At 48.9% G+C, this 27,065-nt stretch overlaps 1 protein-coding gene across 5 annotated transcripts in view; it reads left to right on the top strand.

Moving 5' to 3' along the window:
- Positions 1-26,935, top strand: part of TCN2 (transcobalamin 2) — a 33,894-nt gene extending 6,959 nt beyond the window's left edge. The window contains exons 2-13 of one of the 5 annotated variants that reach the window (XM_033412918.2): positions 3,374-3,482; positions 11,298-11,420; positions 13,026-13,248; positions 13,554-13,761; positions 16,736-16,928; positions 17,667-17,824; positions 18,821-18,982; positions 20,215-20,387; positions 20,513-20,699; positions 21,542-21,713; positions 24,102-24,217; positions 26,365-26,935. In XM_033412918.2, the coding sequence (XP_033268809.1) occupies positions 13,698-13,761; positions 16,736-16,928; positions 17,667-17,824; positions 18,821-18,982; positions 20,215-20,387; positions 20,513-20,699; positions 21,542-21,713; positions 24,102-24,217; positions 26,365-26,426 (1,287 nt within the window). In that variant the 5' untranslated portion in view covers positions 3,374-3,482; positions 11,298-11,420; positions 13,026-13,248; positions 13,554-13,697 and the 3' untranslated portion in view covers positions 26,427-26,935. Of the gene's footprint in view, positions 1-3,373; positions 3,483-11,297; positions 11,421-13,025; positions 13,249-13,550; positions 13,762-16,735; positions 16,929-17,666; positions 17,825-18,820; positions 18,983-20,214; positions 20,388-20,512; positions 20,700-21,541; positions 21,714-24,101; positions 24,218-26,364 lie in introns of all 5 variants that reach the window. The other 4 variants (XM_049698567.1, XM_049698568.1, XM_049698569.1 and 1 more) reach the window with 4 other exon arrangements.
- The last annotated feature ends 130 nt before the right edge of the window (positions 26,936-27,065 follow it).

Below are 27,065 nucleotides of genomic sequence, written 5' to 3'. Positions count from 1 at the left end.
GTGAAGTGAGAGTAGCATTGACATATATACACTACCGAATGTAAAATAGCTAGTGGGAAGCAGCAACATAGCACAGGGAGATCGGCTTGGTGATTTGCGATGACCTAGAGAGCTGGGATAGGGAGGGTGTGAGGGAGGCTCAAGAGGGAGGGGATGTGGGGATATATGTATGCATATGGATGATTCACTTTGTTGTACAACAGAAAGTAACACAGTATTGTGAAGCAATTATACTCCAGTAAAGATCTATTAAAAAAAAATATCTCTACAGCAGTCTCAGACCTCCCTTACCTATTTCCTTCCTTCCCTCTCTCCTTCACAGGGGTCAGACCTGCACCATAGTCTGACAGGTCCACTGGCTTCCTCTGGTTCCCTTTCCCTTTATACTCATAGAATTTTCCCCGATCAATCCTATGCACATCTAATACCATCTTGGCATCTGCTCTTGGAGGACCAGGACTAACACAACCAGTCATAGATTTATAGCTTGATTTTTCACAAACCAAATACACCCATATAAGCAGTACCCAGCTCAGGAAACAGAACGTGACCAGCGCCCATGAGCCCTCCCTGCAGTGCCCCCTTCCAGTTCCTATCCCTCAAAGAGAATCACTAATCAAATTCCCACATCATACCTTAGTTTTGCCTATTTTTCAACTCTCTGTGGACAAAAAAATGTCACCTGCTGTATCAGTTAAAAAAAAAAAAGGATGTTCCTGCCATCAGGCCATCAGCCACTGCAGCAGCCTCACTGGGCATCCTTGCTACGAAGTCCAAACTCATACTACTCACTGCACGACAGGCCAATAAATTGAGAGATGAGTTGTTGGGGCAAGGAATAGCGACTTTATTCAGAAAGCCAGCAGACCGAGAAGATGGTGGACTCATGTCCCAAAGAACCATCTTGCCTGAGTTAGAATTCAGGCTTAGTGCTCATCACCTGGGAGGCAGGGGTCCCAGAGGAGGGTCATTATAATTCAAGCTTATAGGCAACATCCCTTTAGTGATTAACTTGTAATAGAATTCCCTATTACACCCTGAAGGGATTCAGATGGAGAAAAACAGGATACTAGCCCTAGATAGCTAAAGTGCATATCAAAGGAATGATTTCAATGAGCCCAGACTCTTGCATCTTCCCATACATAGAAAAGCACTAAATTCATTAACTTGAGATGTCTGTTTTCTCTTTAATTAACAGTAATCTTTTGATGTTCCAACTACCTGGGCTTTTTGTTGTTTTTCGTTTGTTTGTTGTTTCTTTATGTGTTTTTTGTTTATTTTTTTGCAAAAACTCCTCTATGTATCCTGGCTCCTCCCTTACCTCTTCAGAACAGTCCCTTAGAGTTATCTGAGAGGCTGTATCCTGGGCTTAAGTCCTCAGCAAGTCTGCTGAATAAAACATAATTTTAGGGCTTCCCTGGTGGCGCAGTGGTTGAGAGTCCGCCTGCCGATGCAGGGGACACGGGTTCGTGCCCTGGTCTGGGAAGATCCCACATGGCGCAGAGCGCCTGGGCCCGTGAACCATGGCCGCTGAGCCTGCGCGTCCGGAGCCTGTGCTCCGCAACGGGAGAGGCCACAACAGTGAGAGGCCCGCGTACCGCAAAAAAAAAAAAAAAAAAAAAAAAAAATTCGGCATGGGGGAATTCCCTGGCAGTCCAATGGTTGGGACTCTGTGCTTCCACTGCAGGGGGCACAGGTTCAATCCCTGGTCAGGGAACTAAGATCCCTGTGTGGCACAGCCATAAAAAAAAAAAAAAAAGAAATTGGGGATGGGGTCAGTTGACTGTTTCTGTCTATAAGTCTTATGCAGTTGAAATCATGAAAGCTGGAATAGTCTGAGGGCTGGAGAAGCTGGGGGCTGGCTGGACATGCTTCTGTTTCTTCAGGTAATCACAGGGCTTCTTCAGGTAATCATGTGGATTACTTTCCTGGGCCAATTTAGGCTTCCACCCAGGATAGCAGCCTCAGGGTGGTTGGACTGTTTACACAACAGCTCTCAAGTGTTGCCAAGAGCAAGGTGGCAGTCATTATCTTTTCTGACTTGAAGTCATATATTATCACTTCTTGTATATTCTGCAACTTACAAGCAAGTCACAAATCTGCCCAGATTCAAAGGGAGAGGACTTAGACTTTGTGAATGAATGACAAAATTATAGAAGACCACAGTGGGATGGGGTATGGTTGCAGCCATCATTGCAAAATACAATCTGATATATGCTCTTTGTCTCTATTAATGCTTTTTGCCTAAGACTATTTGATCTGATAATAATATAGCTAAGCCAGCTTTATTTTGGTTGGTATTTTTCTGGTATATCTTTTTCTAACCTTTCACTTTTAATCTTTTTGCATTTTTATGTTATAGGAATTTCTCTTGAAAACAGAATATAGCTGGGTATTTTAAAAACCAACCTGATAGTCTTCGCCCTTGAACTGGATAGTTTAATCCATTTACATGGATTGTGATGGCTGATATATTTGGGTTTCTGTCTTCTGTCTTATTTTTGTTCTACCTATTCAGTTTTTCTGGGTTTCTTTTTTCTCCCCCTCCTTTTTGTTTTCTTTTAGATTAAATTCTCCCCACAATAATTCTGTTTGTCCTTCTACTAGTTTACATACTGTTTCTGTTCTTTAAATGATTATCCAAAATTTTTAACTTACACTTAAAATCAATAGACCCTCCAGAACATAGGATTATTTATTTAAGGACACCAGCAAAATACCTTCAAAGTCCACAGAAATGATGAGATGATGATTTTAAGGACTCCTCCTTTTTTTTTAAAAGAAGTAGACTTTATTTTGGGGACTTCCCTGGTGGTCCAGTGCTTAAGAATCTGCCTTCCAATGCAGGGGACGTGGCTTCGATCCCTGGTTGGGGAACTAAGATCCCACATGCCACGGGGCAACTAAGCCCACGTGCCACAATTACTGAGCCCACGTGCCACAACTAGAGAGAAGCCTGCGAGCCGCAACTAAGACCCAGTGCAGCCAAATAAATAAATAGATAGATAGATAGATTTTATTTTTAATTTTTCCCCCCCGCCACACCACACAGCATGTGGGATCTTATTTCCCCGACAAGGAATCGAACCCACACCCCCTGCATTGGAAGCGTGGAGTCTTAACCACTGAACTGCCAGGAAAGTCACCAGGACTTTATTTTTTAGAACAGCTTTAGCTTTACATAAAAATTGCGTAGGTAGTGCAGAGAATTCCCATATATCCCACAGTCAGTTTTTCTTATTATTAACATCTAACATTAGTATGGTACATTTGTTACAATTAATGAACCAGTATTGATACTTTATTATTAATATACATTATTCAGATTTCCTTAGTTTTAAACCTAATATCTTTTTTTTTTTTTCTGTTCCAGGACACCACGTTACATTTGTCATGTCTCCTTAGGCTCCTCTTGGCTGTGACAGTTTCTCAGACCTTCCTTATTTGTGATGACCTTGACAGTGTTGAGGAGTCCTGGTCAGGTATTTTGCAGGATGTTTGGAATTTGTTTTTTTACTCATGGTTAAACTGGGGGTTGGAGGGACTTCCCTGGTGGTCCAGTGGGTAAGACTCCGCATTCCCAATACAGGGGGCCCAGGTTGGGTCCCTTGTTGGAGAACTAGATCCCAGATGTATGCTGCAACTAAGACCCAGCATAGCCAAAATAAATAAATAAAATAAATAATAAATAAATTTTTTAAAAACTGTGGGTTGGAGGAAGAAGACCACAGAGGCGAAGTGCCATTTTCATCACATCCTATCAAGGGTGTATGCTGTCAACATGATTGTTCACCTTGGCTTTGGTCATTTGGTTGATGAATTGCTTGTTGGGCTTCTCGATTGTAAGGATGCTCTTCCTCCCACCCACTTTCCGTACTGTATTTTTTGGAAGGAAGTCACTCTGCACAGCCCACACTTAGGGAGTGGGGAGTTATGCTCCCCCTCCTTGAAGGCAGAGTATCTGCATATATTATTGGGAATTTTTCTGCATGAGAGATTTGTCTCTTATCCATTTGTCTTAGTCTGTCTGGGCTGCTATAACAAAATACCATAGACTTGCTATAACAAAATACCATACCATTAGTAGCTTGCAAAGAACAGAAATTTGTTTCTCACAGTTCTGGAGGCTGGAAAGTCCACTACCAAGGTGCCGACAGATTGGGTGTCTGGTGAGGGCTTGCTTTCTGGTTCATAGACAGCCAAATTTTCACTGTGTCTTCACATGGCTGAAGGAGTGAGGGCTCTCTCCGGGGTCTCTCTTTTTTAAAAAATTTTATTGAAATATGGTTGTTTTATAGTGTGTTAGTTTCAGGTGTATAATAAAGTGATTCAGTTATTTTATTTATATAGATATATTTATAGATATATTTATATATATATATTCTTTTTTTTAACATTCTCTTCCATTATAGGTTATTACAAGATATTAAGTATAGTTCCCTGTGCTATACAGTAGGTCCTTGTTAGTTATCTACTGGGGTATCTTTTATAAGGAGTCTAATCCCATGCATGACGGCTCCTAATTACCTCCCAAAGGCCCCACCTCCAGAAAACATGGCATGGGGATTAGGTTTCAACACATGAATTTGGGGGGACACAAACATTCAGTGTATGTCAGTGTTTATTTATTTGTTGAATCATTTATTTATATCAGTATGTAAGCATGGATATTTATTTTTTACTTTGGGTTATAGTCTAATATCACTTTTGTTGCTCAAATTATTCCAGCTTTGGCCACTAGGGGCCCCCCTTTAGTTTGCTCCTGTATCCCTTTGACATGATCAGTGTGGGTGCACGTGTGCATGTGTGTACTTCCTTACCTTCTGGACCTATAAGATGCTCCAGGCTCATCTTGCATATTTCTTGTCCCAGTCCTAGTATCAGTCATATTAGGGGAACCTGGTTCCTTTTATTGGAGAATGGTTATTATAAATCAAAATCTGGGCACTCAGTAATCTTATTGCTACTGTGCTGTCTTTGCTTCTAGACCCTCTCAGCTGACAGCAAAAAGTATGTTTGTGTATACTGTTCTGTTGTGTACACACATACCTATAACTATTTCTGGATGTAACCATCTTTGTCTGTATTTAGCTAACTAAACATGAATTCATGCTGATGTCTCCACCACACCGTCACCACACAGATCATTCTAGCCTCCTCCCCTTGCTTGTCTGTAAACCCCGACTCCAACAGTGAGAAGCCTGACTTCTGTAACCTGCCATCCATTTGCTTAATTGTTCAATTCCAATACTCATGTCTGCTAGCATCAGAATTATTAACTCTCACCCTCATGATATAGTGCTTATGTGCAGATCTTCTTGCCTTTATTCTACAGACCCGACTCATCATCACAGTTTCTTAGGCCAGCACTCTTTCCCCCACTCTTTTTTTTTTTTTTTTAACAAATTTATTTATTTTTGGCTGTGCTGGGTCTTCTTTGCTGTGTGCGGGCTTTTCTCTAGTTGCGGTGAGTGGGGGCTACTCTGTTGCGGTGTGCGGGCTTCTCATCGCGGTGGCTTCTCTTGTTGCAGAGCACGGGCTCTAGGCGCGTGGCCTTCAGTAGTTGTGGCTCGTGGGCTCTAGAGCACAGGCTCAGTAGTTGTAGGACACGGGCTTAGTTGCTCCACAGCATGTGGGATCTTCCCGGACCAAGGCTCGAACCCGTGTCCCCTGCATTGGCAGGCGGATTCTTAACCACTGTGCCACTGGGGAAGTCCTCCCCCACTCTTTTGGTGAGGTTGCTTCATACATTTGTAATACAATTAGATTGTTTGTCACATTCTGGATTCTATCCTGGGATCCCGTCGTCTCCTGCATGATATTTTTTTAATTTGCATGCGTTAAGTTCACTGTGTGTGCTGTAAAGTTCTATAGGTTTTGACAAATATGTAGTATTATATATCCACCATTATACTCTCATACAGTTTTGCCATACTTGCTTCACCTATTCAACCCTCCCTTCCCCTACTCTTTCCCCCCAGCCTCTGGCAACTACTGATCTTCTTACTATTTACCATAGTTTTGCCTTTTCCACAATGCTGTGTAATAGGAATAATTGGAGACCTTTCAGTCTTGCCCCTTTCTTCCCTCGGCAATATGAATTTAAGTTTCACCCCTGTCTTTTTGTGGCTTAATAGCTCATTTATTTTACTTTAAAATTTTTTTTGGCTGTGCCACTCAGCATGTGGGATCTTAGTTCCCTGACCAGGGATCAAACCCATGCATCCCCTGCATTGGAAGTGTGGAGTCTTAACCACTGGACAGCCAAGGAAGTCCAATAGCTCATTTCTTTTAATTGCTATTTTCAGTTATATAATATTTCATAGTATATATGTACCAGAATGTGTTTATCCATTCACCTATGGAAAGACACCTTGGTTGCTTCCAGTTTTTGGCAATTATGTATGAAGTTGTTATAAACTCTCACATGCAGATTTTTGTGTGGATATAAGTATTCATATCTGTTGGGTAAACAGCTAGGAGCACGATTGTGGAATCTGATAGGGAAACTATGTTTTGCTTTGTAAGTAACTGCCAACTGTCTTCCAAAGTGGCTGTACCATGTTGCATTCCCACCAGCAGTGAGTGACAATTCCTGTTGTTCCACATCCTTGCCAACATTTGGTGATGTCAGTGTTTTGGATTTGAGCTATTCTAATAGGTATATAGTGGTATCATTGTTGTTTTAATTTGCAGTTACCTGGTGACATATGAAATGGAGCATCTTTTTATATGCTTATTTGCCATCTATATATCATCTCTGGTGAGATGTCTGTTCAGGTCTTTGGTCTATTTTTAAATTGGGTTGTTTGTTTTCTTATTGTTGAGTTTCAAGGGTTCTTTGGATAACCATCTTTTTTTTTTTTTGCGGTACGTGGGCCTCTCACTGTCGTGGCCTCTCCCGTTGGGAGCACAGGCACCGGACGCGCAGGCTCAGCGGCCATGGCTCACGGGCCTAGCCGCTCCGCGGCATGTGGGATCTTCCCGGACTGGGGCACGAACCCGTGTCCCCTGCATCGGCAGGCAGACTCTCAACCACTGCGCCACCAGGGAAGCCCCTGGATAACCATCTTTTATCAGATATATCATTTGCAAATATCTTCTCCCACACTGTGGCTTGTCTTCTCATTCTCTTGACAGTGTCCTTAGCAGAGCAGAAGTGTTTTTTTTTTTTAAATGAAGTCCAGCTTAGCAATCATTTCTTTTATAGACCATGCCTTTGATGTTATATCTTTTTTTTTTTTTTTTGCGGTACGCGGGCCTCTCACTGTTGTGGCCTCTCCTGTTGCAGAGCACAGGCTCCGGACGCACAGGCTCAGTGGCCATGGCTCACGGGCCTAGCCGCTCTGCGGCACGTGGGATCTTCCCGGACCAGGGCACGAACCCGTGTCCCCTGCATCGGCACGCGGACTCTCAACCACTGCACCACCAGGGAAGCCCTGATGTTGTATCTTAAAAGTCATCACCTCTTCCAGAAGTTTTTTAGTTTTGTCTCTTACATTTAGGTCCACTTTGAATTAGTTTTTTGTGAAAGGTAAAAGGTATATGCCTAGGATTAATTCTTTTTTTTTGATATATCTGATTGCTCCAGCACCTTTTGTTGAAATTACTGTCCTTTCTCTATTGTCAGTTGCCTTTGCTCCTTTGTCAAAATACTGGTTGACTATTTTTGAGGTAGTCTGTATATGGGCTCTCTATTCTGTTCTGTTGGTCAGTCTGTTGATTTTTTGACCAATAGTACACCATTTTGACTACTGCAGCTTTATTGTAAATCTGGAAATCAGGTAGTGTCAGTCCTCCAACTTTGTTCTTCTTCAGTGTTTTGCTGGTTATTCTGGTTTTTCTTTGCCTTTCCACATGACCTTTAGGATCAATTTGTCAATATACACAAAATACCTTACTCGGATTTTGATTGGGATTATTCAAAACTATAGATCATGTTGGGAAGAATTGACATTTAATAAAATTGAGTCTTCCAATCCATAAACACAGAATGCCTCTCCATTTATTTAGAACTTCTTTGATTTTTTTTTTAAATTTTTTTTCCAGGGTTCTTTTTTTTTTTTTATTAAAGGATAGTTGATTTACAATGTTGTGTTAGTTTCAGGCATACAACACAGATTCAGTTATATATATATATATATATATATATATATATATATATAACTGAATATATATATATATTCTTTTTCAAACTCTTTTCCCTTATAGGTTATTACAGAGTACTGAGTATAGTTCCCTGTGTTATACAGTAGTTTCTTGCTGGTTATCTATTTTATATATAATAGTGTGTATCTGTTAATCCCATACTCTTGATTTACCCCTCCCCTTCCTTTGGGATTCTTTGAGGTATAGGTTTGAAGTACATTATGAAAGAGATATCATTTTTTTCTGCCATGTACCAGGCTGGTTTTTAAAATATTATTTATAATAATAATAAATCACTTTAGTCTTCATTATTATTTATTTATTTATTTATTCTTTTGTGGTACGCGGGCCTCTCACTCTTGTGGCCTCTCCCGTTGCGGAGCACAGGCCTATGGCTTACGGGCCCAGCCACTCCGCAGCATGTGGGATCTTTCCAGACCGGGGCACGAACCCGTGTCCCCTGCATCGGCAGGCAGACTCTCAACCACTGCGCCACCAGGGAAGCCCATAGTCTTCATTATTATTGAAGGTCTTAACAGTGGGAATGGAAGCGCTCCCAGAAAGGCAGGAGCAACAGCAGAGGAAGGTCCCTTGGCCACTGCCTGCCATGACCTCAGTCAATTGTCTCCTCAGAGCCTTAGTTTCTTCATTAACAAACTGGAGGATGATGGAGCTGTTCTGAGGGCTAATTGAAAAAGATGTATGTCCGTTGGTACAGGGGCCACTCAGTTTTTATATCTTGAGTGAGAATCTGTTTCGTGAACATAGACTGCAGGCCAGTTTCTTGACCTACTTGAATCTTCATAAAAACTCTCCCACATGTGGGTATTGTTATGACCCCTTTAGAGATTAAAAAAACAGAGGCTGAGAAATTAACACGCCCAAGTCTACACAGAAGTAAAGGGTATATTCTGCGTCTGAGCTCAGTTGGTCAGATGCCAAGTGTCCTTCTAGCTTAGCCATTGCTGGCCGCACCGTGCAGCATACGGAATCTTAGTTCCCGCGACTGGGAATCGAACCCTCACCTCCTGCAATGGAAGCACGGAGTCCTAACCACTGGACCGCCAGGGAAGTCCCTAGCTCTGCCATTTCTGATCACCAGGACCTGGAGGCATTGCCTCTTCCACTGTTTCCCTGCCGATCCTCTTTCCTCGGCTACCTCCAGCCTTTACACATGCTGTTCCCTCTGCCTGGAATACTCTCCTTGGCTGGATAAGTGGCCAAAGGAAAGGAAGATGAGCCCTATATTTACTTTGAAGCTGGACCCAGACCTCTGCAAGAGTCGCCTGTAAATTCAGAACAGTTCCAAGGATCTGTCTGAGCAGCTCTCCTGGGACCTGCAAGTAGGAATCCAGTGTGTCCCCTCCTGAGGTCCTGTCAAGACCGCTAGCCTTTGAAGAGGGAGGGGGAATGCAGGGGAAAGAGGGGAAGACTGTCGGACAGGATTACTCCAATCCTGCCACAGCATCATTTGATATTTCCCAGCCTTATGTTGGGGAGAAAGAATTTTCCTCTACCCTTCAAAGGTTCTTTTGGCTGGTCTGATGGTCAAATTGACATGAGACAGAATAACAGAAAATCAAATTTAATTTTGTAAGTACGAGAACCCCACATACATGAGAGGTTCAAAGATAGAAAGGTAAAATGAGGTATTTATGCCATCCTGAGCTAAGGAATGGGATAGGGACCTGGGGCTTCAACAGGAAGGAGGGCAATTCACAGGAACAAGAAGCAAAAGAGCAAACATTTGGTAATTAGATATTTGCCCTGCCACACAGATGGGTCACTCAGATAAGATTCATCTCTGGTAATAATTCTCATTTTGGGAGAGACTTCCAATGTAAGTTCTTCCAGGTAGTTAAGGGAGGGACAGATGTTTCTCTTGAGCCCACAGGGTCTTGATTTCCTTTAGCTCAAAAGAATCCATATGCCATGGCGTGTTTGGGGGAGGCTGGAGCTGAACCTCTTCAGTTGCATGGCTTAAGATGGTCCAACAGTCTTGTGTTACATGCAAGGCTGTTTTCTCTTACTTAGCTGGAATCCAGATCCTTAGAATTTGGAAACTTGCTAAGTGGACACTGACTGTTCCCTGTAACATTCTTTCCTGGATTTTGACAGATAGTTATTGATAAGCGCTGAAAGTGTTATGAGCTCGAACCACACACTAGGCACCGGTGGTAAGCATTTTATAAGCATTCTCATTTGATCCTCATGAGAAACGTATGAGCACAGTGCCACACGCCCATTTTACAAGAAACAGGCTTAGAAAAGGTGTCTCTTGCCAAAGGTCACAGAGGCAAAACTAGAGTCCAGGTCTGTGGGATGACCCCTTTTTTGGTGTTGCTGTTGAGATTTAATAATTTTTTTTTTGCCTTATCAAGGACATTCTTAAGTGAAACCAGGTTTTCCCCACCTTGGAGTGCACGGGGGTAAAGAATACAGTGACTACTAGTACAGTTTGGTGTCACTGCCTTGATTCCTGCTAAGACACTAGCAGTTTTAGATGCCACTGCTTTACACCATGAGTGCAAATACCCAAAAAGCAAACAAGGCAGATAATGTCTTAGTATTTTCTAAAGTAATTTTGAACTCACAGACCCCCTAAAAGGGTCTTGGAGGCCTCCAGGGATCCACAGACCACACTTTGAGAACAATCCTCTGGGTTATGGGACTATCAGTGATTTTCTGGTTTTTCTTTCCCTCTTCTTCCTCTACCTCCTTCTTCTCCCTTAACACATTTTCTGATTTTTCATGCAATCCACATATCTTACTTATATAATTTTTAAAATTTAAGATTAATTATGAACATCTTTCTACGTTAAATGGAGTCTAAGATTTTAATATATTTACATTTTTAATTAAGAAAATGGATTTTCCATATGTAACGATACAGCCATGTATTTATTCTTCTCATGCCACCTTCACACATACAATTTTTTTTCACTTCACCTTTTTTTTTTAAAAAATTGAAGTATGCTTGATGTACAATGTTATATAAGTTTCAGGTGTACAACATAGGGGTTCAAAATTTTTCAAGGTTATACTCCATTTATAGTTCTTATAAAATATTGGCTATATTCCCTGTGTTGTACAATATATCCTTGTTCATGCATAAAATTTAATTTTTTTCCTGTTGGATTCTTTCTTAGGCTGTATCCTAGTCCAGTTGTCCTGAGACCACCAAGAACAAACCTTTAGTCTGACAGTCAGCTCAGTTGATCCACTGCAATGAGGGGGAGGAACTGAGGGCATCTGACTACACAGAGGGCAAGGTGATTACAGGATTTGGGTGAAGAGTGGGGTTAGGTTAGGTGAAATGTAAACCAAGCAGTGCTTTTTTTTTTTTTTTTTTTTTTTGGCCGTGCCACGTAGCATGTGGGATCTTAGTTCCCTGACCAGGGATCGAAACTGTGCCCCCTGCAGTGGAAATGTGGAGTCTTAACCACTGGACTGCCAGGGAAGTCCCAACCAAGCAGTATTTTGATAGGCTCAGCACAGCACAGGGCTGCGTGAGAAGTGTCAGCTTCAGGTTTGGACAGCAAAGTATCCTGTGTAAGAGGAAACTACAAAGTTGAGACAGGCATGGAACGTTGAGTCCAGGAATTCCATACTGGGGCAACTTCTCTGTGTCAAAGTGACTTGGCGCCTCTGGGGTTGTTTCTTTCTTACTAACATAATTTCAGGCAGCAAATTCCTGATAGTTTGTGATTGTAGGGGAAAAAAGAAATCCCGGTAAAAAAGTACAAGTAATAGTCACTCACACAGCATGGTTATCGGGACACTTTACAGTTGTTGTAACGTGACCTTGGGAGAAATAATGTTTCCTTTTTACATTGCAGCTGGCTTTGTCTGTGCCTGTCTGGACAGGCAAACTTTTACCTGCTCATTCCAAGCTAATCTTTACTTTCTCAGCTATAGACCCCCAAACAGAAGTCCTGAACCAAATGATTTAGTCGTTTTTCTTTTTCACTTCCCCTGACTGCATTACCTGAAACAGTCCAGTTCCACCCCCAATCAGTCACTCTGTTTCTGATAGCTATGGAAATGCACCTCGTCCCCACTGGTCACTGTGGTACATTCGAGTCCTCAGGGATCAGAGGTGACTCTCCCAAGGAAACTGCTTCTCACCAGAGGCTGCTGTCCTGGAGGTGGCAGGAAACAGAATCATTGACACTGGCCACAGGCAGAGGGTTGGGGAGCGGGGCAGTCCCATCCCAAACCAAGGCAGCTCCATTGCCCACAAATTTCCAAGGCCCCTGTGGAAGTCTGAACCCAAGAATCTGCAGAAGTTGGGCCTCTAGCTGGCATCCCTCCTTCCCTGGAACTTCACCCTGATGGGCCATGCCCAGCCTCCTTGCACTAGACGATCTAATTTTATATTTATAAGGTACTTCCGTAAACAGATGCAGTCTCTATTTATTTATGTCTGTATTTATTGGCTTGTGATAAGTCAGGCACAAAACTGGATTATCTTGAAAGACTGAACTGTGGCAATTTGCCATAAAATGATTGCAGTAAAAATTTTATTTAGAAGTGATTAGAGATGTTTTAAGGTCGTAACATCTTCACAAGTTGAGCTGGAAGGGAGCTTAATTAGAATGATCTTCTCTAACCCTTTCAGCTCACACAGGAGAAACTCTTTCAAACTCAGAGAGGTTAAGTCACCTGGCCAAGGTAACACAGCACCTCCAGAGCTAACTCTTGGACATAGATTCTCCTGTGGACCTAGGCAGGTGGGGAATCCTTTGTTCTCTCTCCTCCTTGAAGAGAGTTTTTTTAGGTTACTTTCTTAGTCCTGACAAGTGGCCCTGCTAACCATGGCTTTGTGTCTCAGATGATTAAGTCTTGTTCATTAAATGGCTTTGTTTTGTCTCCAGGAGGCTCCCAGCTTTCTGGTCGGCTGAGAAAACTGGCCTGTCTGGTCCGGTTCGGCTGCACTCCACACACCCCCACCCCCACCCCCACCCCACCGCCGGGGCGGGCTGGCAGAGAACAGCTGACTCCAGCCGCTGCTCATGTGACCGTCGCAGCTCCCTGTCCTGCTCCCTGTCCCAGGCCAGAGTGGACACTTTCAGGGTCTCCTTCTGGGAGGGGTACCAGGTAGGCACCCCAGCCCTGCCCGTCCACCGCTGGAACAGCCAAGGGGATACAGGACAGGAGTGGTCGGACAGACTTGGGCAGATCAGAAGTCAGACCTCCTGTGCTGGTCCAGGGCTCTTTGGGCAGCAGGGACAGAATGTGGTTGGCTTCGCAATGTCGCACACCACCACTGCTTGCCCTCCCCCTCCCCCTGTCCCCGACCTCCAGGAAGGCCTGCTCTGCCCTGCCCTTCCTTCCTCTGTTCTTTGGCCTTCCTTTCCCCTCAGCTACAGACCTTTTCCCCTTTCTCTCTGCTGACTTAGCAGCGTGCCGCCGGGCGTGGAGGGATTAATCAGTGACAGGAAGCTGCCTCTTTCGGAGCAGTGACTGCTGTGGTCAGGAGAGCCTCTGCCAGGCCAGCCCTAGGAATCTGTCCTGCTCCCCGCCTGCTGCTTACCCCTGCTCCTGCCATGGGGTGCCTTGGGGCCCTCCTCTTCCTGCTTGGGGGCCTGGGAGCTCTCGCCCAGATCTGCGGTGAGTACCTGGATCTACTCCGTGCCTCTTGCCTGCTAGGTCCTTAGGAGAGAGGACCGTCTTGTCGAAGCCCCTCATTATATAGCTGGAGAAACAGGCTCAGATGTGTGTGTGTGGCAGGGATGACTTAGCTGCCCCTCTGGGCTCCCACAGCAGTTTGGACTTAGCTGGGCCTCAGTGTTGTAGCACATTTTATTGAGATGAATTGTATGTCTGACTCGCCGCCAGACAAGATCACTTCCATTAATTCAGTCATTTGTTCATTTATTCATTCAATACACATTGATTGAGCCTTCTCTTTGCCAGGCACCATGTTAGGCTTTGGGGAAAGAACAAAGAGCAAGACAGGTCTCCCCCCATCCCTCCTAGAGCTTCCATTCTAGTGAATGGGATGGTGGTCAAGAGGCAAGTCAGTGCTGTGTTGGGGGCTGTGATGAGTGCCAAAGGAAGCCCAAGGCCTGGAGGGGGTGGGGGAATGCCAATTCAGGGAGAAGGGGTGGGAAGGATTTCCAAGGACTAGGGAGTGATGCAGAAACTAAGACCCGAAAGAGGAAAAGGAGCTGGCAAGGAAAGGAGGGAGGGGCGGGCACCCCGGCAGAGGGAAAGCGAGCGTGTGGAGACCCTGGCGGGTCACGGTGGCGGCAAGGCGTTTGCTTTACGTTCCATACAGGGGCCTGCCTGCTCCGGTGCCCCTGGGAGTATCTCGGGAACTCTTGGGACCTGTCTGGGAGTTGGAGCGCAAGGCTCAGGGCTGCTCGTGCCCCGGAGCCCCACGGGAAGCAGAGGCAGGAAGGGAAGGTGGGCCGCCCGCCTCTCTTCATTCCTGGTCGTCCTCTGCCCACAGCATTTCGCTCTGCCTACACCAGCAGGGTCTCCTGTGACCCTTGCAGAAACCGAGAGGCAGGTTCAGTCGTGTGCAGGTGACTCATGAAGCAGTCAAGGGTTGAAGGGGCCAGGTGACCTGCCCAAGGCGCCCCAGCTTTCCAGGGCTTTGCTGGACTCAGTTCTCAGAACTCCAGGTCACGGTCTTCCCTAGGCACCAGGAGCCTCCCGCCCGGCGTGTTCCACAAGTGCCACCAGACCCCTCAGCCCTTGGCTCTTGGTTCCTGTCCAGGCAGTCCCCAGGGCAGACCCGGCACCCTCAGCGGGTATGAACCTTTCAACAGTTGGCCTGACCCCAAAAGAGCCCTGGACTGGGTTCGGGGGTGCAGCCCACTGCTGCTGGGCCATTTAGTCACTCCCAGTCTCATTCACTCACTTATAAAATGGGCTAAGAATGCTCCCCTGCCTTCCTCCTTGGTGTGATGCAAGGATCCCACCACCTGCTTTACCAGGTTCAAGCCCTGTGTGGCTGTGAAACTGACACAGATCTGCACTAGTGCCCATGCAGGATGGGCTTCCGTGCTTCCTCTTGTCAAAGCCAGTCCTCAGCAGGCAGAGCTGGGCGGCCCTGTGAGCTGGAGGCCCTGAGGGGAGGGAGCTCGCCCAGGCTCACTTTTATTACCCTGGGTGAACCTTAGCAGCTCCTTCCTGCTAAGGAAGCTGAACTGTGTTTACCCACCTCTCTTTACAGCACCAGCTCCTCTTCCTATCCTGCTAATCCCAGGGCTGACTCACCCGCTGGAGGTCAGAGCCCAAGGTGGGGGCGGGGCTCCCTCTCCAGTTTGAAGAAAAGGGAGAGGAAAAGAGAACTGTGGAGGGAGAGATAAGGAGAGAGACAGGCTGAGAGATGGAGAGAATGAGATAGATCCAGAGAGAGAGAGAGATTCCTACAGAAATGGGGGCAGGCACACAGAAAAGCACTGAGAAAGAGAAAGGAAAAGAGAAACAGCCCCCTCCCCAGTTCCTTTGCTCCGTCCCCTGGGAGGGGCGACCTGCCCAGCAGCTGGAGCCCCACAGCAACTGGGAGGCAGTAAATGGGGAAAAGTCTAAAGTGGCTCCAAGGCCACCTACTCAGCTCAGGTTCCCTCCCTTCGGGAGGAAAGCGCCAGTCAGCTGGAGCTGGGAAACACCCCTAAGGGCTTCTGCTTCCCTCGTGGGTAAATCCCGAAGCACACAAGGATGATGGCTTTCTAACAATTCACCTCACAATCTCAGGTCCTTTTCACCTAAACTGAGGGGGCAGGGAAAGCGTTATTCTGAGATCTGCCCAGAGGAAGTTCACCAGGCAGCCCCAGTTAGCCAGTGGGCAGGCTGCAGTGTTTTTGTTTTTGTTTTTTTTTTAATTGGAATATAGTTGATTTACAGTGCTGTGTTAGTTCCAGGTATACAGCAAAGTGAATCAGTTATACATATATATCCACGTTTTTTGAAGATTCTTTCCCCATATAGGTCATTACAGAGTATTGAGTAGAGTTCCCTGTGCTATACAGTAGGTCCTTATTACTTATCTATTCTATATATAGTAGTGTGTATATGTCAATCCCAGTCTCCTAATTTATCCGCCCCCCTTCACCCCTGGTAACCGTAGGTTTGTTTTCTACATCTGTGACTCTATTTCTGTTTTAAAACTGGTTCTGTAACCTGTTCCCTGTGCGAGTTGAAGTTTTTGTAAATGGGTAGAACACTCCCACACTTTGGACTTCTGTTTCCTCTTTTGTGCAATGCGATGATGACAGTACCTACGTCACAGAGCTGGCCTGAGGACCGAGGGAGGTGGGGTGCAGTGCCTGCGGCACCCCACGCTGCTCGGCATCCAGTCTCTCTGTCACTCCTGATGGGCAGAGTGGCTGCCTGGCACCCGCTTCCTCTGCCCTGGGCCCACCAGCTCTCCCTGGCCCACTCCGGCCACTCTTTCAGGATACCGGCTTTTCCTGTTACCGCTGCCTCTTGTTACAGTCGGACTCCCGCATACGAGTAGGGTGTGTGCCAGGTGACAGTAAGGTGGGGATGTTTATTCCCTGGAGAAGACCCTGGTAAGGTGTCACTGGTGGCATGGCCCTGCGACCTCACTTGGCCTGTTCTCTTTCCTAAGAAATAACAGAGGTGGACAGCACGCTGGTGGAGAGGCTGGGCCAGCGCCTCTTGCCCTGGATGGACCGGCTCTCCCCGGAGCAGCTGAACCCCAGTATCTACGTGGGCCTGCGCCTCTCCAGCCTGCAGGTTGGGGCCAAGGAGGCCCACTACCTGCACAGCCTCAAGCTCAGCTACCAGCAGAGCCTCCTGAGGTCTGGCCATGCTCTCTCTCCTCTTTTCCCCATGGCGTGCTCCACATCCTAAGAGACAGGAGATCTGTGTTCCGGTTTGGGCCTGTCACTGCTTTGTTGGGAGACCTTAGGGCAACTTTCATCTCCTCTGGGCCTTTCTCCATCTGTGGAATGGGGTTGGTCCGACTAGACTGGAGATGCCAATCTGGGGCCCTTGGACGGCTACTGTACCCTCCGGTACCTGAGGCAGACATTACTAATCCATGGCCACACTCTTGCATACTGAGCCCAGCAGCAGTATTGGACTATCCGTGCTCCCTTTCCAGGGGCATTAAGAGGAAGCCTGTTCTGAGGTCCAGCACAGGAGTCTGAATGAGAGGTGAAGGGTCAGGACCATCATGGAGCATCTCCTGCTTGGACTCCCTCTTGAGAAGTGGATGCAGGGCAGGGAGAGGAAAGAAAGGGGAGAGTGTATGGGTGAAGTGTGACCAAAATGGTGGGGCAAACAGGTCATTTGGATGCAAGAGCCCTCAGAGTTTATCCTTGAGTTTAATTTCTCATCTTTATGAAATAAGCGTGACATACACAACTTACATAACTGACTACATCTGCTTTTGGCAGGTCTTGGAAACGTTCCAACTGCTAGGATTTTTTTCCGCTTTGTAGTGGTGGTGGGGGGGCACTCCAAGCCAGGCTTACCAGGGTGGCACTTTCTCACTGAAGTGTTGTTAACTGGCGTTGTCCTATGTCTGCCTCCAGCAATGACAACAGTGACTCCGAGGCCAAGCCCTCCATGGGCCAGCTGGCCCTCTACCTGCTCGCTCTCCGGGCCAACTGCGAGTTTGTTAGAGGCCGCAAGGGGGACAGCCTGGTCTCACAGCTGAAGCGATTCCTGGAGGACGAGAAGGGGGCCATTGGTGAGGAGGCGAGGTCTGCCGGTGTGGGGGAGGGCACATCAGACAACATTGTCTGGTGAAACGTCTACATTAGAACTTCGGGTTTTCTCCCCAGGCCTCTTTCCTGCCCTCCATTCTGCCTGTCTCCATATCTGCTAGAGGCTTGGGCCTGTCCCGGTAGCCATTCTTGATCAAGCCTTTCCTGCATTCCACATACACTCTGTTGGCAAGCCCTGCTGCTCACCCACCAAGACTGGCCTGATTACCCACCCCTGGGACAGCTGCACGGCCTCCCTACTACTCACTCCTTACCTCTCTCCACTAACTTTCCTGCCTCCTACCTCAATCTGGCACACACAGAGCGAGCCTTTAAATATAGATCTGATCTTGTTAGCGCTGCTTAAATCCTCCAGCAGCTGCTGCCTGCTGTGGTCACAGCCCTCAGGCCCAGTCCTGCCCACCCACCCTCTGGCTCACCCACTCGCCCGCCCCTCCGTGGGCTCCGGCCACCCTGGCCTTCTCTCAGCTCACAAACCAGTGTCTTGACATATGTTCCCTCTATCTGGAAGGTTTCCTTCCCCTTCTAGCTCACTCCTACTCCACCTTTACCTCTCTCCCGCCCTTTCTCCCCAGCATCCCTGACTCAGAGAATCCTTCCCCGACTCCCCAGCTACTCAAAGACCTCTGTTATTTGGCCACGTGGACCTCGGTCCACAGTTCAGTTATGATCACGATCTCGTGAGCGTGGGTTGTGTTATTTCCGGAGGCCCTGGCTGCACTGTGCCTGGCCTGTCATCACTGTTCATACCTCCAAGCACAGCGTCTGACACTTAGTGGGGTTTCAGCAAGTATGAGTCAAGGGAATGAAGGAAAGATGGATCCCACGACCCAAAGGACGGTGTCGGGAAGTACAGGCAATGGGTCCAGTGCTGGCTGTGCTGGTTGCTGGGAGGGGACAGAGAGGTCACTCCTCAAGCCCAGCATGACAGCCCCACCCTGTGGTTTTCTCCCTCCCAGGGCATAATCACCAGGGCCACCCTCACACCAGCTACTACCAGTACGGCCTGGGCATCCTGGCCCTGTGTGTCCACCAGAAGCGGGTCCATGACAGCGTGGTGGGCAAGCTCCTGTATGCTGTGGAACACAAACAGCATCTCCAGCAGGGCCACCTCCCTGTGGGTGAGTGGGCCAGACCCTGAAGGCCAGGCTGGCACTCCTCCAGCCCCCGGCCCCAAATGAAGGCCTCCACCTCTGGTCCCATGCTCACCTTTCCTTGGGACCCCTCCTATCGAGTCCACTAGGAGCGCAATGGTGAGGGTTTGTTGTGGTGCAAGGGCTGCGAGCCAGCGCTGGGGCTGGACTGGCTTCCTGACCCCATCCTCCATCACATACTTACTGTAGGTCACCCTGGACAGATCAGCTGGCCTTTCTGGCTCAGCTTCTCTGATAAAATAACACCCCAGCAGCATCTCAGTAAAAGATGCTTTACATGTAAAGGGCATAGCATGGTGCTCAGCATGGAGAAAGTCCTGGATACACAGCTATGATGTTCTCATCAAATGAGCTGAGAGGCCTGAGGCCTGGATACTGGATCTGCTTCCTCACTGTGTGACCTTGGGTTTCCAGTGCCCTTTCTTGTCATCATGATTGCAAGGTCTCTTCTAGGCCTGGCTGTGTTCTGTGAGTGTGTGTGCCTCGCATAGGGCGGGGTAGGATGGAGTAGGTTGGAGGTGGGGAGGGTAGGTACCCAGAGAGAAGAAGGCAGCAGGGCCCCTGCCAGCAGAGAGCTTGTTCTGCCTCAGAGGCTTATAGAAAACCCACCGTGGACACATTAAATCATCCCAGGGTAGGGAGCTTAAAACCCCCCGGGGCCCAAGCAGCTCCCTGGACCTAATAAACCAGACCACCTGGGGGTGGACCCAGGCACCTGCTCCTTTAATAATCTCCTGGTGAGGAATTCACTGGCAGTCCAGTGGTTGGGACTCTGTGCTTTCACTGCCGAGGGCCCAGGTTTGAGCCCTGGTTGGAGAACTAAGATCCCACAAGCTGTGTAGCACGGCCAGAAAAAAAAGAAAAAAAAAGAAAGAAAAATCAAACAAACTCCCCTGGTGATTCTAAAGTGCAGGCAGGTCTGGGAACAAGTGTGTAGGCTAAAGTCCTCTTGGCCCTCCCTCCTCCAGTCTCTCTCCCCAACCTCTAACCCCCAGGCAGCAGACAGGGATACGGTGACCACCCATCCCAGTTTGCCATCCTGGAAACTGGGAAGACTAGGTTGTTGGTCCCCCTAGCTGGTGGAAACTTTCTGAAATGCTGCTCTGACCATATTGTCCCCCTACCTCCAGCCCTCCTGTGGCTGCCCACTGCCCCAAGGTCCTGCCCGGGCTGACCCCACTTGGCTCTGTCCCTTGCAGACACACTGGCCATGGCGGGCTTGGCCTTCTCCTGTCTGAAGCTATCCAACCTCAACCGCAATCTGAGAAACCGGAGCACTGTGGCCCTCGGGAGAGTGCAAGAGAAGATCCTAAAGGCCCAGACCCCAGAGGGCCACTTTGGGAATGTCTACAGCACCCCTCTGGCACTGCAGGTGGGAAGGAGACTCTGGGCTGGGCTCCACCCTGGTGGCTGGTGGGAGGTGGACTGGTGGAATGCTGGAAGACCTGGCCCCTCCCCGCTGGCTGACCCACCTCCTCTTCCCCATTCCATCACCAGTTGCTGATGGCCTCCCTTAGGCCCACGGTGGAGCTGGGCACAGCATGCCTCAAGGCCAAGGCTGCTCTGTTGGCCAGCCTACAGCACAAGGCCTTCCAGAACCCTCTCATGATTTCTCAGCTGCTGCCCATCCTGAACCAGAAGAGCTATGTGGATCTCATCTCTCCAGACTGTGAGGCACCAAGAGGTAGCCGGGCCTTTCATAGAAGCCCTGCTCTTTTCAATCTGCAATGAGGTCTGCCTGTCCCAGGAAGGGAACTTGCTCCATCTTGATTTGCTGAGTCAACAGGGGTTTGCAGGTGTGCATGGGACACACAGGCAGCTAGAATGCAGTCACAGATGCTAGAAGCTCACAGTGTGGGGAGGGAGATATCAAATGGTGAGCTCTGGGCAGGCCATGAATCTCCAGCCCCTTGTGTGATACCCAGTACAGAAGTGTTCGAATGAATGAATGGCGAGAGACACATTTCTGTTAGCTCTGATACATCATAATGAGTCCCAGTTAGCTGCTTGAATCAGGGCTTCATCTGGGAGAGGGACTGGGGTGGGTGGGTGAGATTTGCCAGTGGAGAAGAGGGGAGGAAAGGCAGAGCAGGGAGGGGGCAGCAAGGGCAAAGGCTCAGAGGTGTACAAGACTGGAGTTGGGGGGAAGGGTCTCACTAAAGAGTGGGGTTTGAGAGAATGAGCTGGAGTGGCAGGCAGGAGGGTGAAAAGGAGGGGAGGCCCTCAGAGGTAACATGTATGTTCTAGAAATAACCCTGGGTGGGGGGTGCTTGTGGCAGAGAGGTGGGAGGGGGGTACTAGAGGCAGAAAAACCAGTGAGGGGCCTGACCTTGGGTGGCGAGGGTGGTGGGAGCTGAGAGACGGGAGGCTGGGAAGGCAGCCAGATGGTGGTGGTGTTGACCGGAATGGGACCGAGGGGAAGGAGGAGGTCTCGATGGGCCACAGTGTCTTCCAGGGAAGAAAGGAGGACTAAGGCCTTGCCCCCTGCCCTCAGATCAGCTGCCCCTTCCCCTCTCCCTGGCACAGTCCTGTTGGAGCCAGCTACGGAGACCCCTTCACAGACCCAAGTCCCAGAGTTCATCCATGTCACGCTGAAGGTCTCCAGCACCTTTCTTTCGTACAGACACTCCGTCTCTGTCCCTGTCAGCTCCTCTTTGGAAGATGTCCTGAAGAAGGCCCAGGAGCACAGCAGATTCACGTGAGACTGCCCCCCCACCCCCCGCATCTCCCAGCCCTCACCCGACTCGACCCCACATCCCCAAAATGGGACGTGGATGGGGCAAGGGATGAAGAGAGGGTTCCCTTGGGAGAGGCCCGGGCTCTCTTCCACCTTCTCCGCTGCCGATTCACCCACGCTGTGGCGGAAACAGGCATCATGATTAGGAGAGCAGGCTCCCGAGGCAAACCCTCCACATCTGGAATCCCAGCTCCGCCTCTGTCCAGCTAGGGACCAGGCCAGTTATTTTCCTGCAGCTCATGAGGATGGCAGTTGTGCTCCCCGCATCCACCAGAGACCATGCAGGAGTCCAGGAATTAGTGCGCAGAGAGGACATGGTACATGCTTTTTGTGTGCAGGGTCCCGCACTTAGAAGTGCTTGTTAGCTTTCAGAAGAATAAGAATCTTTATTATCAAACGATCTTGGTCTAATCCCTGTGATTATTTAATTACCTGGGCAACAAGCCCTCTGCAGAATGTGGAGGTGGGACAACAGCCTTAAACTTGCTTCTCACCCTGAGATTTGACAGATCTGAGGACAAGCATTCCCAGAGCACTGCTCTGTGCCAGCTGTGTCTGTGCCTAAATAAGATGGGAGGGATCACCAATGGGGATCTGGCCCAGAGAATGAGTACCTTCCACCAGACCCCACTAGACCCCAGACTTCTCTTCTAGAAAAATGTGCCTCAGTTTGAGAGGGTCCCAATTTCCGTTCCCAACTGGAGCCCCCAAAGGACAGCATCCTGCTGCCAGGGAGGACCCACAGCTGGCACCTTGGGGTCATCTGGGGCAGGGAATTTCAGGCCAGAGATATGCAAAAACCCCTATAAAGGCTGAAAATTCTCCCAGACCCCAGGTTATTTCTGTAATAATATGACTTAGATGTGTACTAATGTTTACTATTTAAAGTCCTTTCTCTTTTTGGCTCTTAGACGGCTATAAATCCTAAATAGCTTTGCAAATTAAGTACAAAGAAAACTGTGAAACCAATAACATTCAAATAGGGACTGTCTGCTGAGGAGCAGGTGTACACACCAGTGCCAGTGAGCCCGACGTGCTCAGCACTTTCTTGGGTTTGAGCTGCTGTCAGGCGGAGTTTGCACAGGCAGCTGCAGCTTGTACACTCTTCCCTGGCCCCGAACATGCCACTTATTACCAAGCCGACCTCAGTCCTCTGGGGGCCACACACCCTTGGGCACCCTTGGGAGGCCTTAGTCCGGCAGGCCCTGGGATTACCTAGAACCTGCTGGTATTCGTGTTTGGATATTGTCATCAAAATGGAAAAAAATTCGAACTTAACATTTTTATTCAGAACTCCAGGACCTCTGAGAAAACGTCAGGGATACCAATCTGAGAAATAATTCTCTTGGTGGTGGAGGGGGTGTGGAGGCACATTTGAGGCATGTAAGTGCACAGCAGAGAAAGCTGGATTCTCTGCTGTGAGAGGAGAGAGAGGAAAAGAGAGAGAGGAAAAGAGAGAGAGACGGAGAGAAAGAGACAGAAAGAGGAGAGAGAGAAACGGAGAGAGGCTGGTCCAGAGCGGTTCTCCGGGCAGCCATGTGGCCCCGCACTTAAGGGAGGACTGGGGACGGGCTGCTCCCTAAAACCTTCCCTTTGACCAGGTCACCCTGAGGGTATTTCTGTTTCTTAAAACTACGAAAACCCTCCGTCTCTAAGAACAACACCATTGATAAGGAGACAGGAAGGACAGGGCCACAGTGTTTTAAGAGGATCCCTTTGGGGACTTCCCTGGCGGTCCAGTAGTTCAGACTCCAGGCTTCCACTGCAGGGGGTGCAGGTTTGATCCCTGGTCCGGGAACTAGGATCCGGGATCCCTTTGTGTTTGTGGCAGTGGCGTCAGGGAGGGGTGGCGTGAAGAAGGAGTCTCTTGGTTGCAAAAGCCAGGAATCTAATCCAAGCCTCTCTGGTAGTGGGGAGCATGGGGTGTGTACAGTCGGAGAGAAGACTGAGCAACCCAGCCATAAGGATGGGGGTGCCCCTGAGCCACAGAAACTTACGGAACCAGAGACCCAGAGCCACCACTGGGCGTCTCTGCCTCTGTCTTGCCTGTTCCTGCTTCTTTCTCACGCTGGCCTCCCTGTCTCTCGTGGGCCGTTGTCAGCTTCTGATTCCCACCCCCTGCAATGTCAGCCCCCAGAGGGGATGCAGTCCCCCGAGTGGGCGGTGTCCTTCGGGCTGGAGAGGAGGCGTGGAGGAGAGACCCATGGTGAGGTGGCCCAGGAAGGGTTTGGCTAGCGCTGCCCTGAGAGCGAGGGCAGGACTTGCCTTGTGTGGGTGGTTCTACTTCTGCCCTTGGGTCGAGGGGAGCAAAAGTCACCTTTCCTCCCTCTTTGCCTGTCGCTTTGGTAGGTATGGAACACAGGCCTCCTTGTCAGGCCCCTACCTGACCTCTGTGATGGGGAACAAAGCTGGGGAACGTGAGTTCTGGCAACTCCTCCGAGCCCCCGACACCCCCCTGCTGCAAGGTGAGTCTGGTGGCCAGCCCCCTCTGGACGTGTCCCCCAGCCCAGCCCTGTCCCAGCACTGAGGCTTTGTCGACTCACGCCAGCTTTCCCCTGAACCTTCCTGGGCCTCAGCCTCAGATAACCACTGATGCTCAAGTTTGCATATAATATATTTAACTGTATTCTGAAGAATTTTTATATACGTTATTGTGGCAACTCTAGGAAAGCAGATAGGCAAAAAATAAGAAAATTAAAATTGCTCGTAATCCACTACCCAGAAATAACTTCTTTTAACTTTTGGTGTATTTTCTTCCAGATAATTCTTAAAATATGTACGTTTGTTTTTTCATAGAAATGAAGCCATACTCTATAGCAGTGCTCTCTGATAGAAATAAAATGTGAGCCACATGTGTAACTCTAAATTCTGAAGTTGGTGAAAGTAACATTAATAATATATCTTATTTAGTCCAATACATCCAAAATATAATTCCAAGATGTGATCAATGCAAAATTATTAATGACATATTTTGCATGCCTGGTTTTTGTACTTTTCAAGTGCTCAGTAGCCACATGTGGCTGATGGCTGGCATATCGAATGGCACAGCTCTATATACTGTTTTGCAATTTATTTTTTTCAGCTGTAACATATTGTAGCCATCTTTCTATGTTGGTATATGTAGGTCTTCCCCTTTCTTTGTAATAGCCACATAGGATATCTCATTCAGGAGGGTGCTTTGGGCTGCAAGTAACAGAAATGTAATACAAACTAGTTTCCACGACATCCATTGGCTCATCCATTGGCTCATCCATTGGCTCATGTGACCAGATTCCAGTGGGAGCAAGGACTTCAGCCTCAGCCCCACCTCCCTGTGACTCTCCTCCTCTCTTTGCTGGCTTCCTACCTCCAGAGAGGCTACTCTGTGTCTTCCTGGGGCTGCTCCCTTTTATGACTTGGGAAACTTGTCTCTGAAACCCCCAGCAAATGTCTCCTGGCATCCTGAAGGCGGACTTGGGACACAGGCGCGTTCCTGGACCCATCCCTGTTGCTAGGAGATGGCCCAGATTCTGCGCCCATCATTGGCTAGAGAGAAGGGACCATGGCAAGACTGGCTTAGGCCAATTAGGGCCCAGCCCTGGCGTGGAGTGGGATGGGTGGACCACAGCTTATCAACTCCTGCTGGACCTTTAGGGTGTCTCCAGTTTTAACTCTTATGCCCCAAGCTGTCATAAGCATCCCTGAGCATCAGCCCAGTTACCAGACAGACTCTTAAGGGTCATCTGTCCCCACTCCTGCTACCTGAAACTTCTAGTGGGCATTTGCCATGGGCTGGGCATTGGGCCAATTGCTTTACAGAAGGTGGGACTTGCTGAGGGAGCCCAGTAAAAAGCATTCTCTTTTCCTGCCTGGCTTCTGGACAAATGGAGAAATAAAACCAAGAGGTGACAGATGGAGAGACCAGATCTGGCCTCTATTACTGAGAAAGACTGGACAGAGGAGGTAGCCGAGGGGGAGAGCCCAATGGACTCGGCCATGAGGCAGACATGGATGGTCGTGTCCTCTACCTACCCCCTTCGACTCCCACTCCAGCAGGAAGCCCACTCCCATGGGGAAAAAGGAGGGCCCGGTTGTTGATATCACTATTATCCTCATTTTAGAAATGGGAACACCAGCACTCAGGTTAAATAACCTGCCCAGAGTCACACCCCTAGTGAGTGCAGAGCTGGGGCTTGACCAAGGTGTCGTGCTGGAGCCTGGATTGTCCCTAGTGAGCAAAGGCTCACTTCACTCATGGTCCCCAGACCACACCGAGCAGGTCCCTCTTCCTGATGGCCCTTTGGGGGACTATGAAGACAGTGACCCTGCTGGTCAGGTGTTGTCAGGGTCTCTGGTTCTTTTGGCCCCATGTTGGTTTTCCGGCGTGCTGTCCCATACCCTCCCACACCCTCTGGGGGTCCCCCACTGCAAAATGAGCCTGTGGGTCTCAGCGACCCTGAGGTCACAACTGAGTTCAGAGTCTCCAGACTGGCTCTGGACAGGCCCCCAGTCTCCCTCCACCAAGCCCTGAGCCCATCTTACAGACCGTGGCCTCAGGGCAGGGGTCCAGAAGGTGAGGTTGGTGGGGGGAACACTCCGCCCTGTTAACTCCCAGCCCACAATATTTCTGCAGGTATTGCTGACTACAGACCCAGGGATGGAGAAACCATCGAGCTGAGGCTGGTTGGCTGGTAGACCCCAGGCTCACCACCCCAGCTGCCTCCCACACTTCCTGGGCTTCTGCCCTCCCTCCAGACATCCCTGTAACAGGCACACGCCTGACCCTGCTGCCTCCTCTTGTGCACTTGTCCCCGGATCGCCACAGCCACCACCCCTGCGGGGGTCCTAAACTACCACCCACCCTGGAGCAGGGAGCCCAGCACCTTCCGCAGCAGGTCTGTCTGCCCAGGTCTGGCCCCACCTGGCCCCGCAGGTGTCCCATGAAGGCCACTCATAGGCTGGAGGGCGTGAGCATCTGACTCCTTGGCAGGAGGAGGCCACCGGCCGCTGGCGTTGTGAGTACCGCTTGCTCTGGGATGGGGGTCCCGCAAGGAGAGCTCTGTGGCCCTGACCCTAGCTTTCCACTCTTTACTCCATCGGGGCTGCTGCCCCAGAGCCGACTGCGGCATAGCAGCTGGCGAGGGCTCTGCGGGGCTGCTGTCAGCCCACTTCCAAAATGATTAAAGAATTGATTGTGCACATGCCCCAGGGTCCTGATGTCTCATGCTTGGAGCCAGTGCGGGGGCTGGGAGCAGAGAAGGAGGAGAGAGGCCCGTGGGGAGCAGAGGAGGGGGGTAAGCATTCTCCTGGGTACGGGTGAGGGGTGCACAGGAA

The sequence above is a fragment of the Orcinus orca genome, chromosome 15 (genome assembly GCF_937001465.1).
Source record: "Orcinus orca chromosome 15, mOrcOrc1.1, whole genome shotgun sequence".
NCBI lineage: Eukaryota > Metazoa > Chordata > Mammalia > Artiodactyla > Delphinidae > Orcinus > Orcinus orca.
This window is presented reverse-complemented; position numbering and strand designations above follow the sequence as displayed.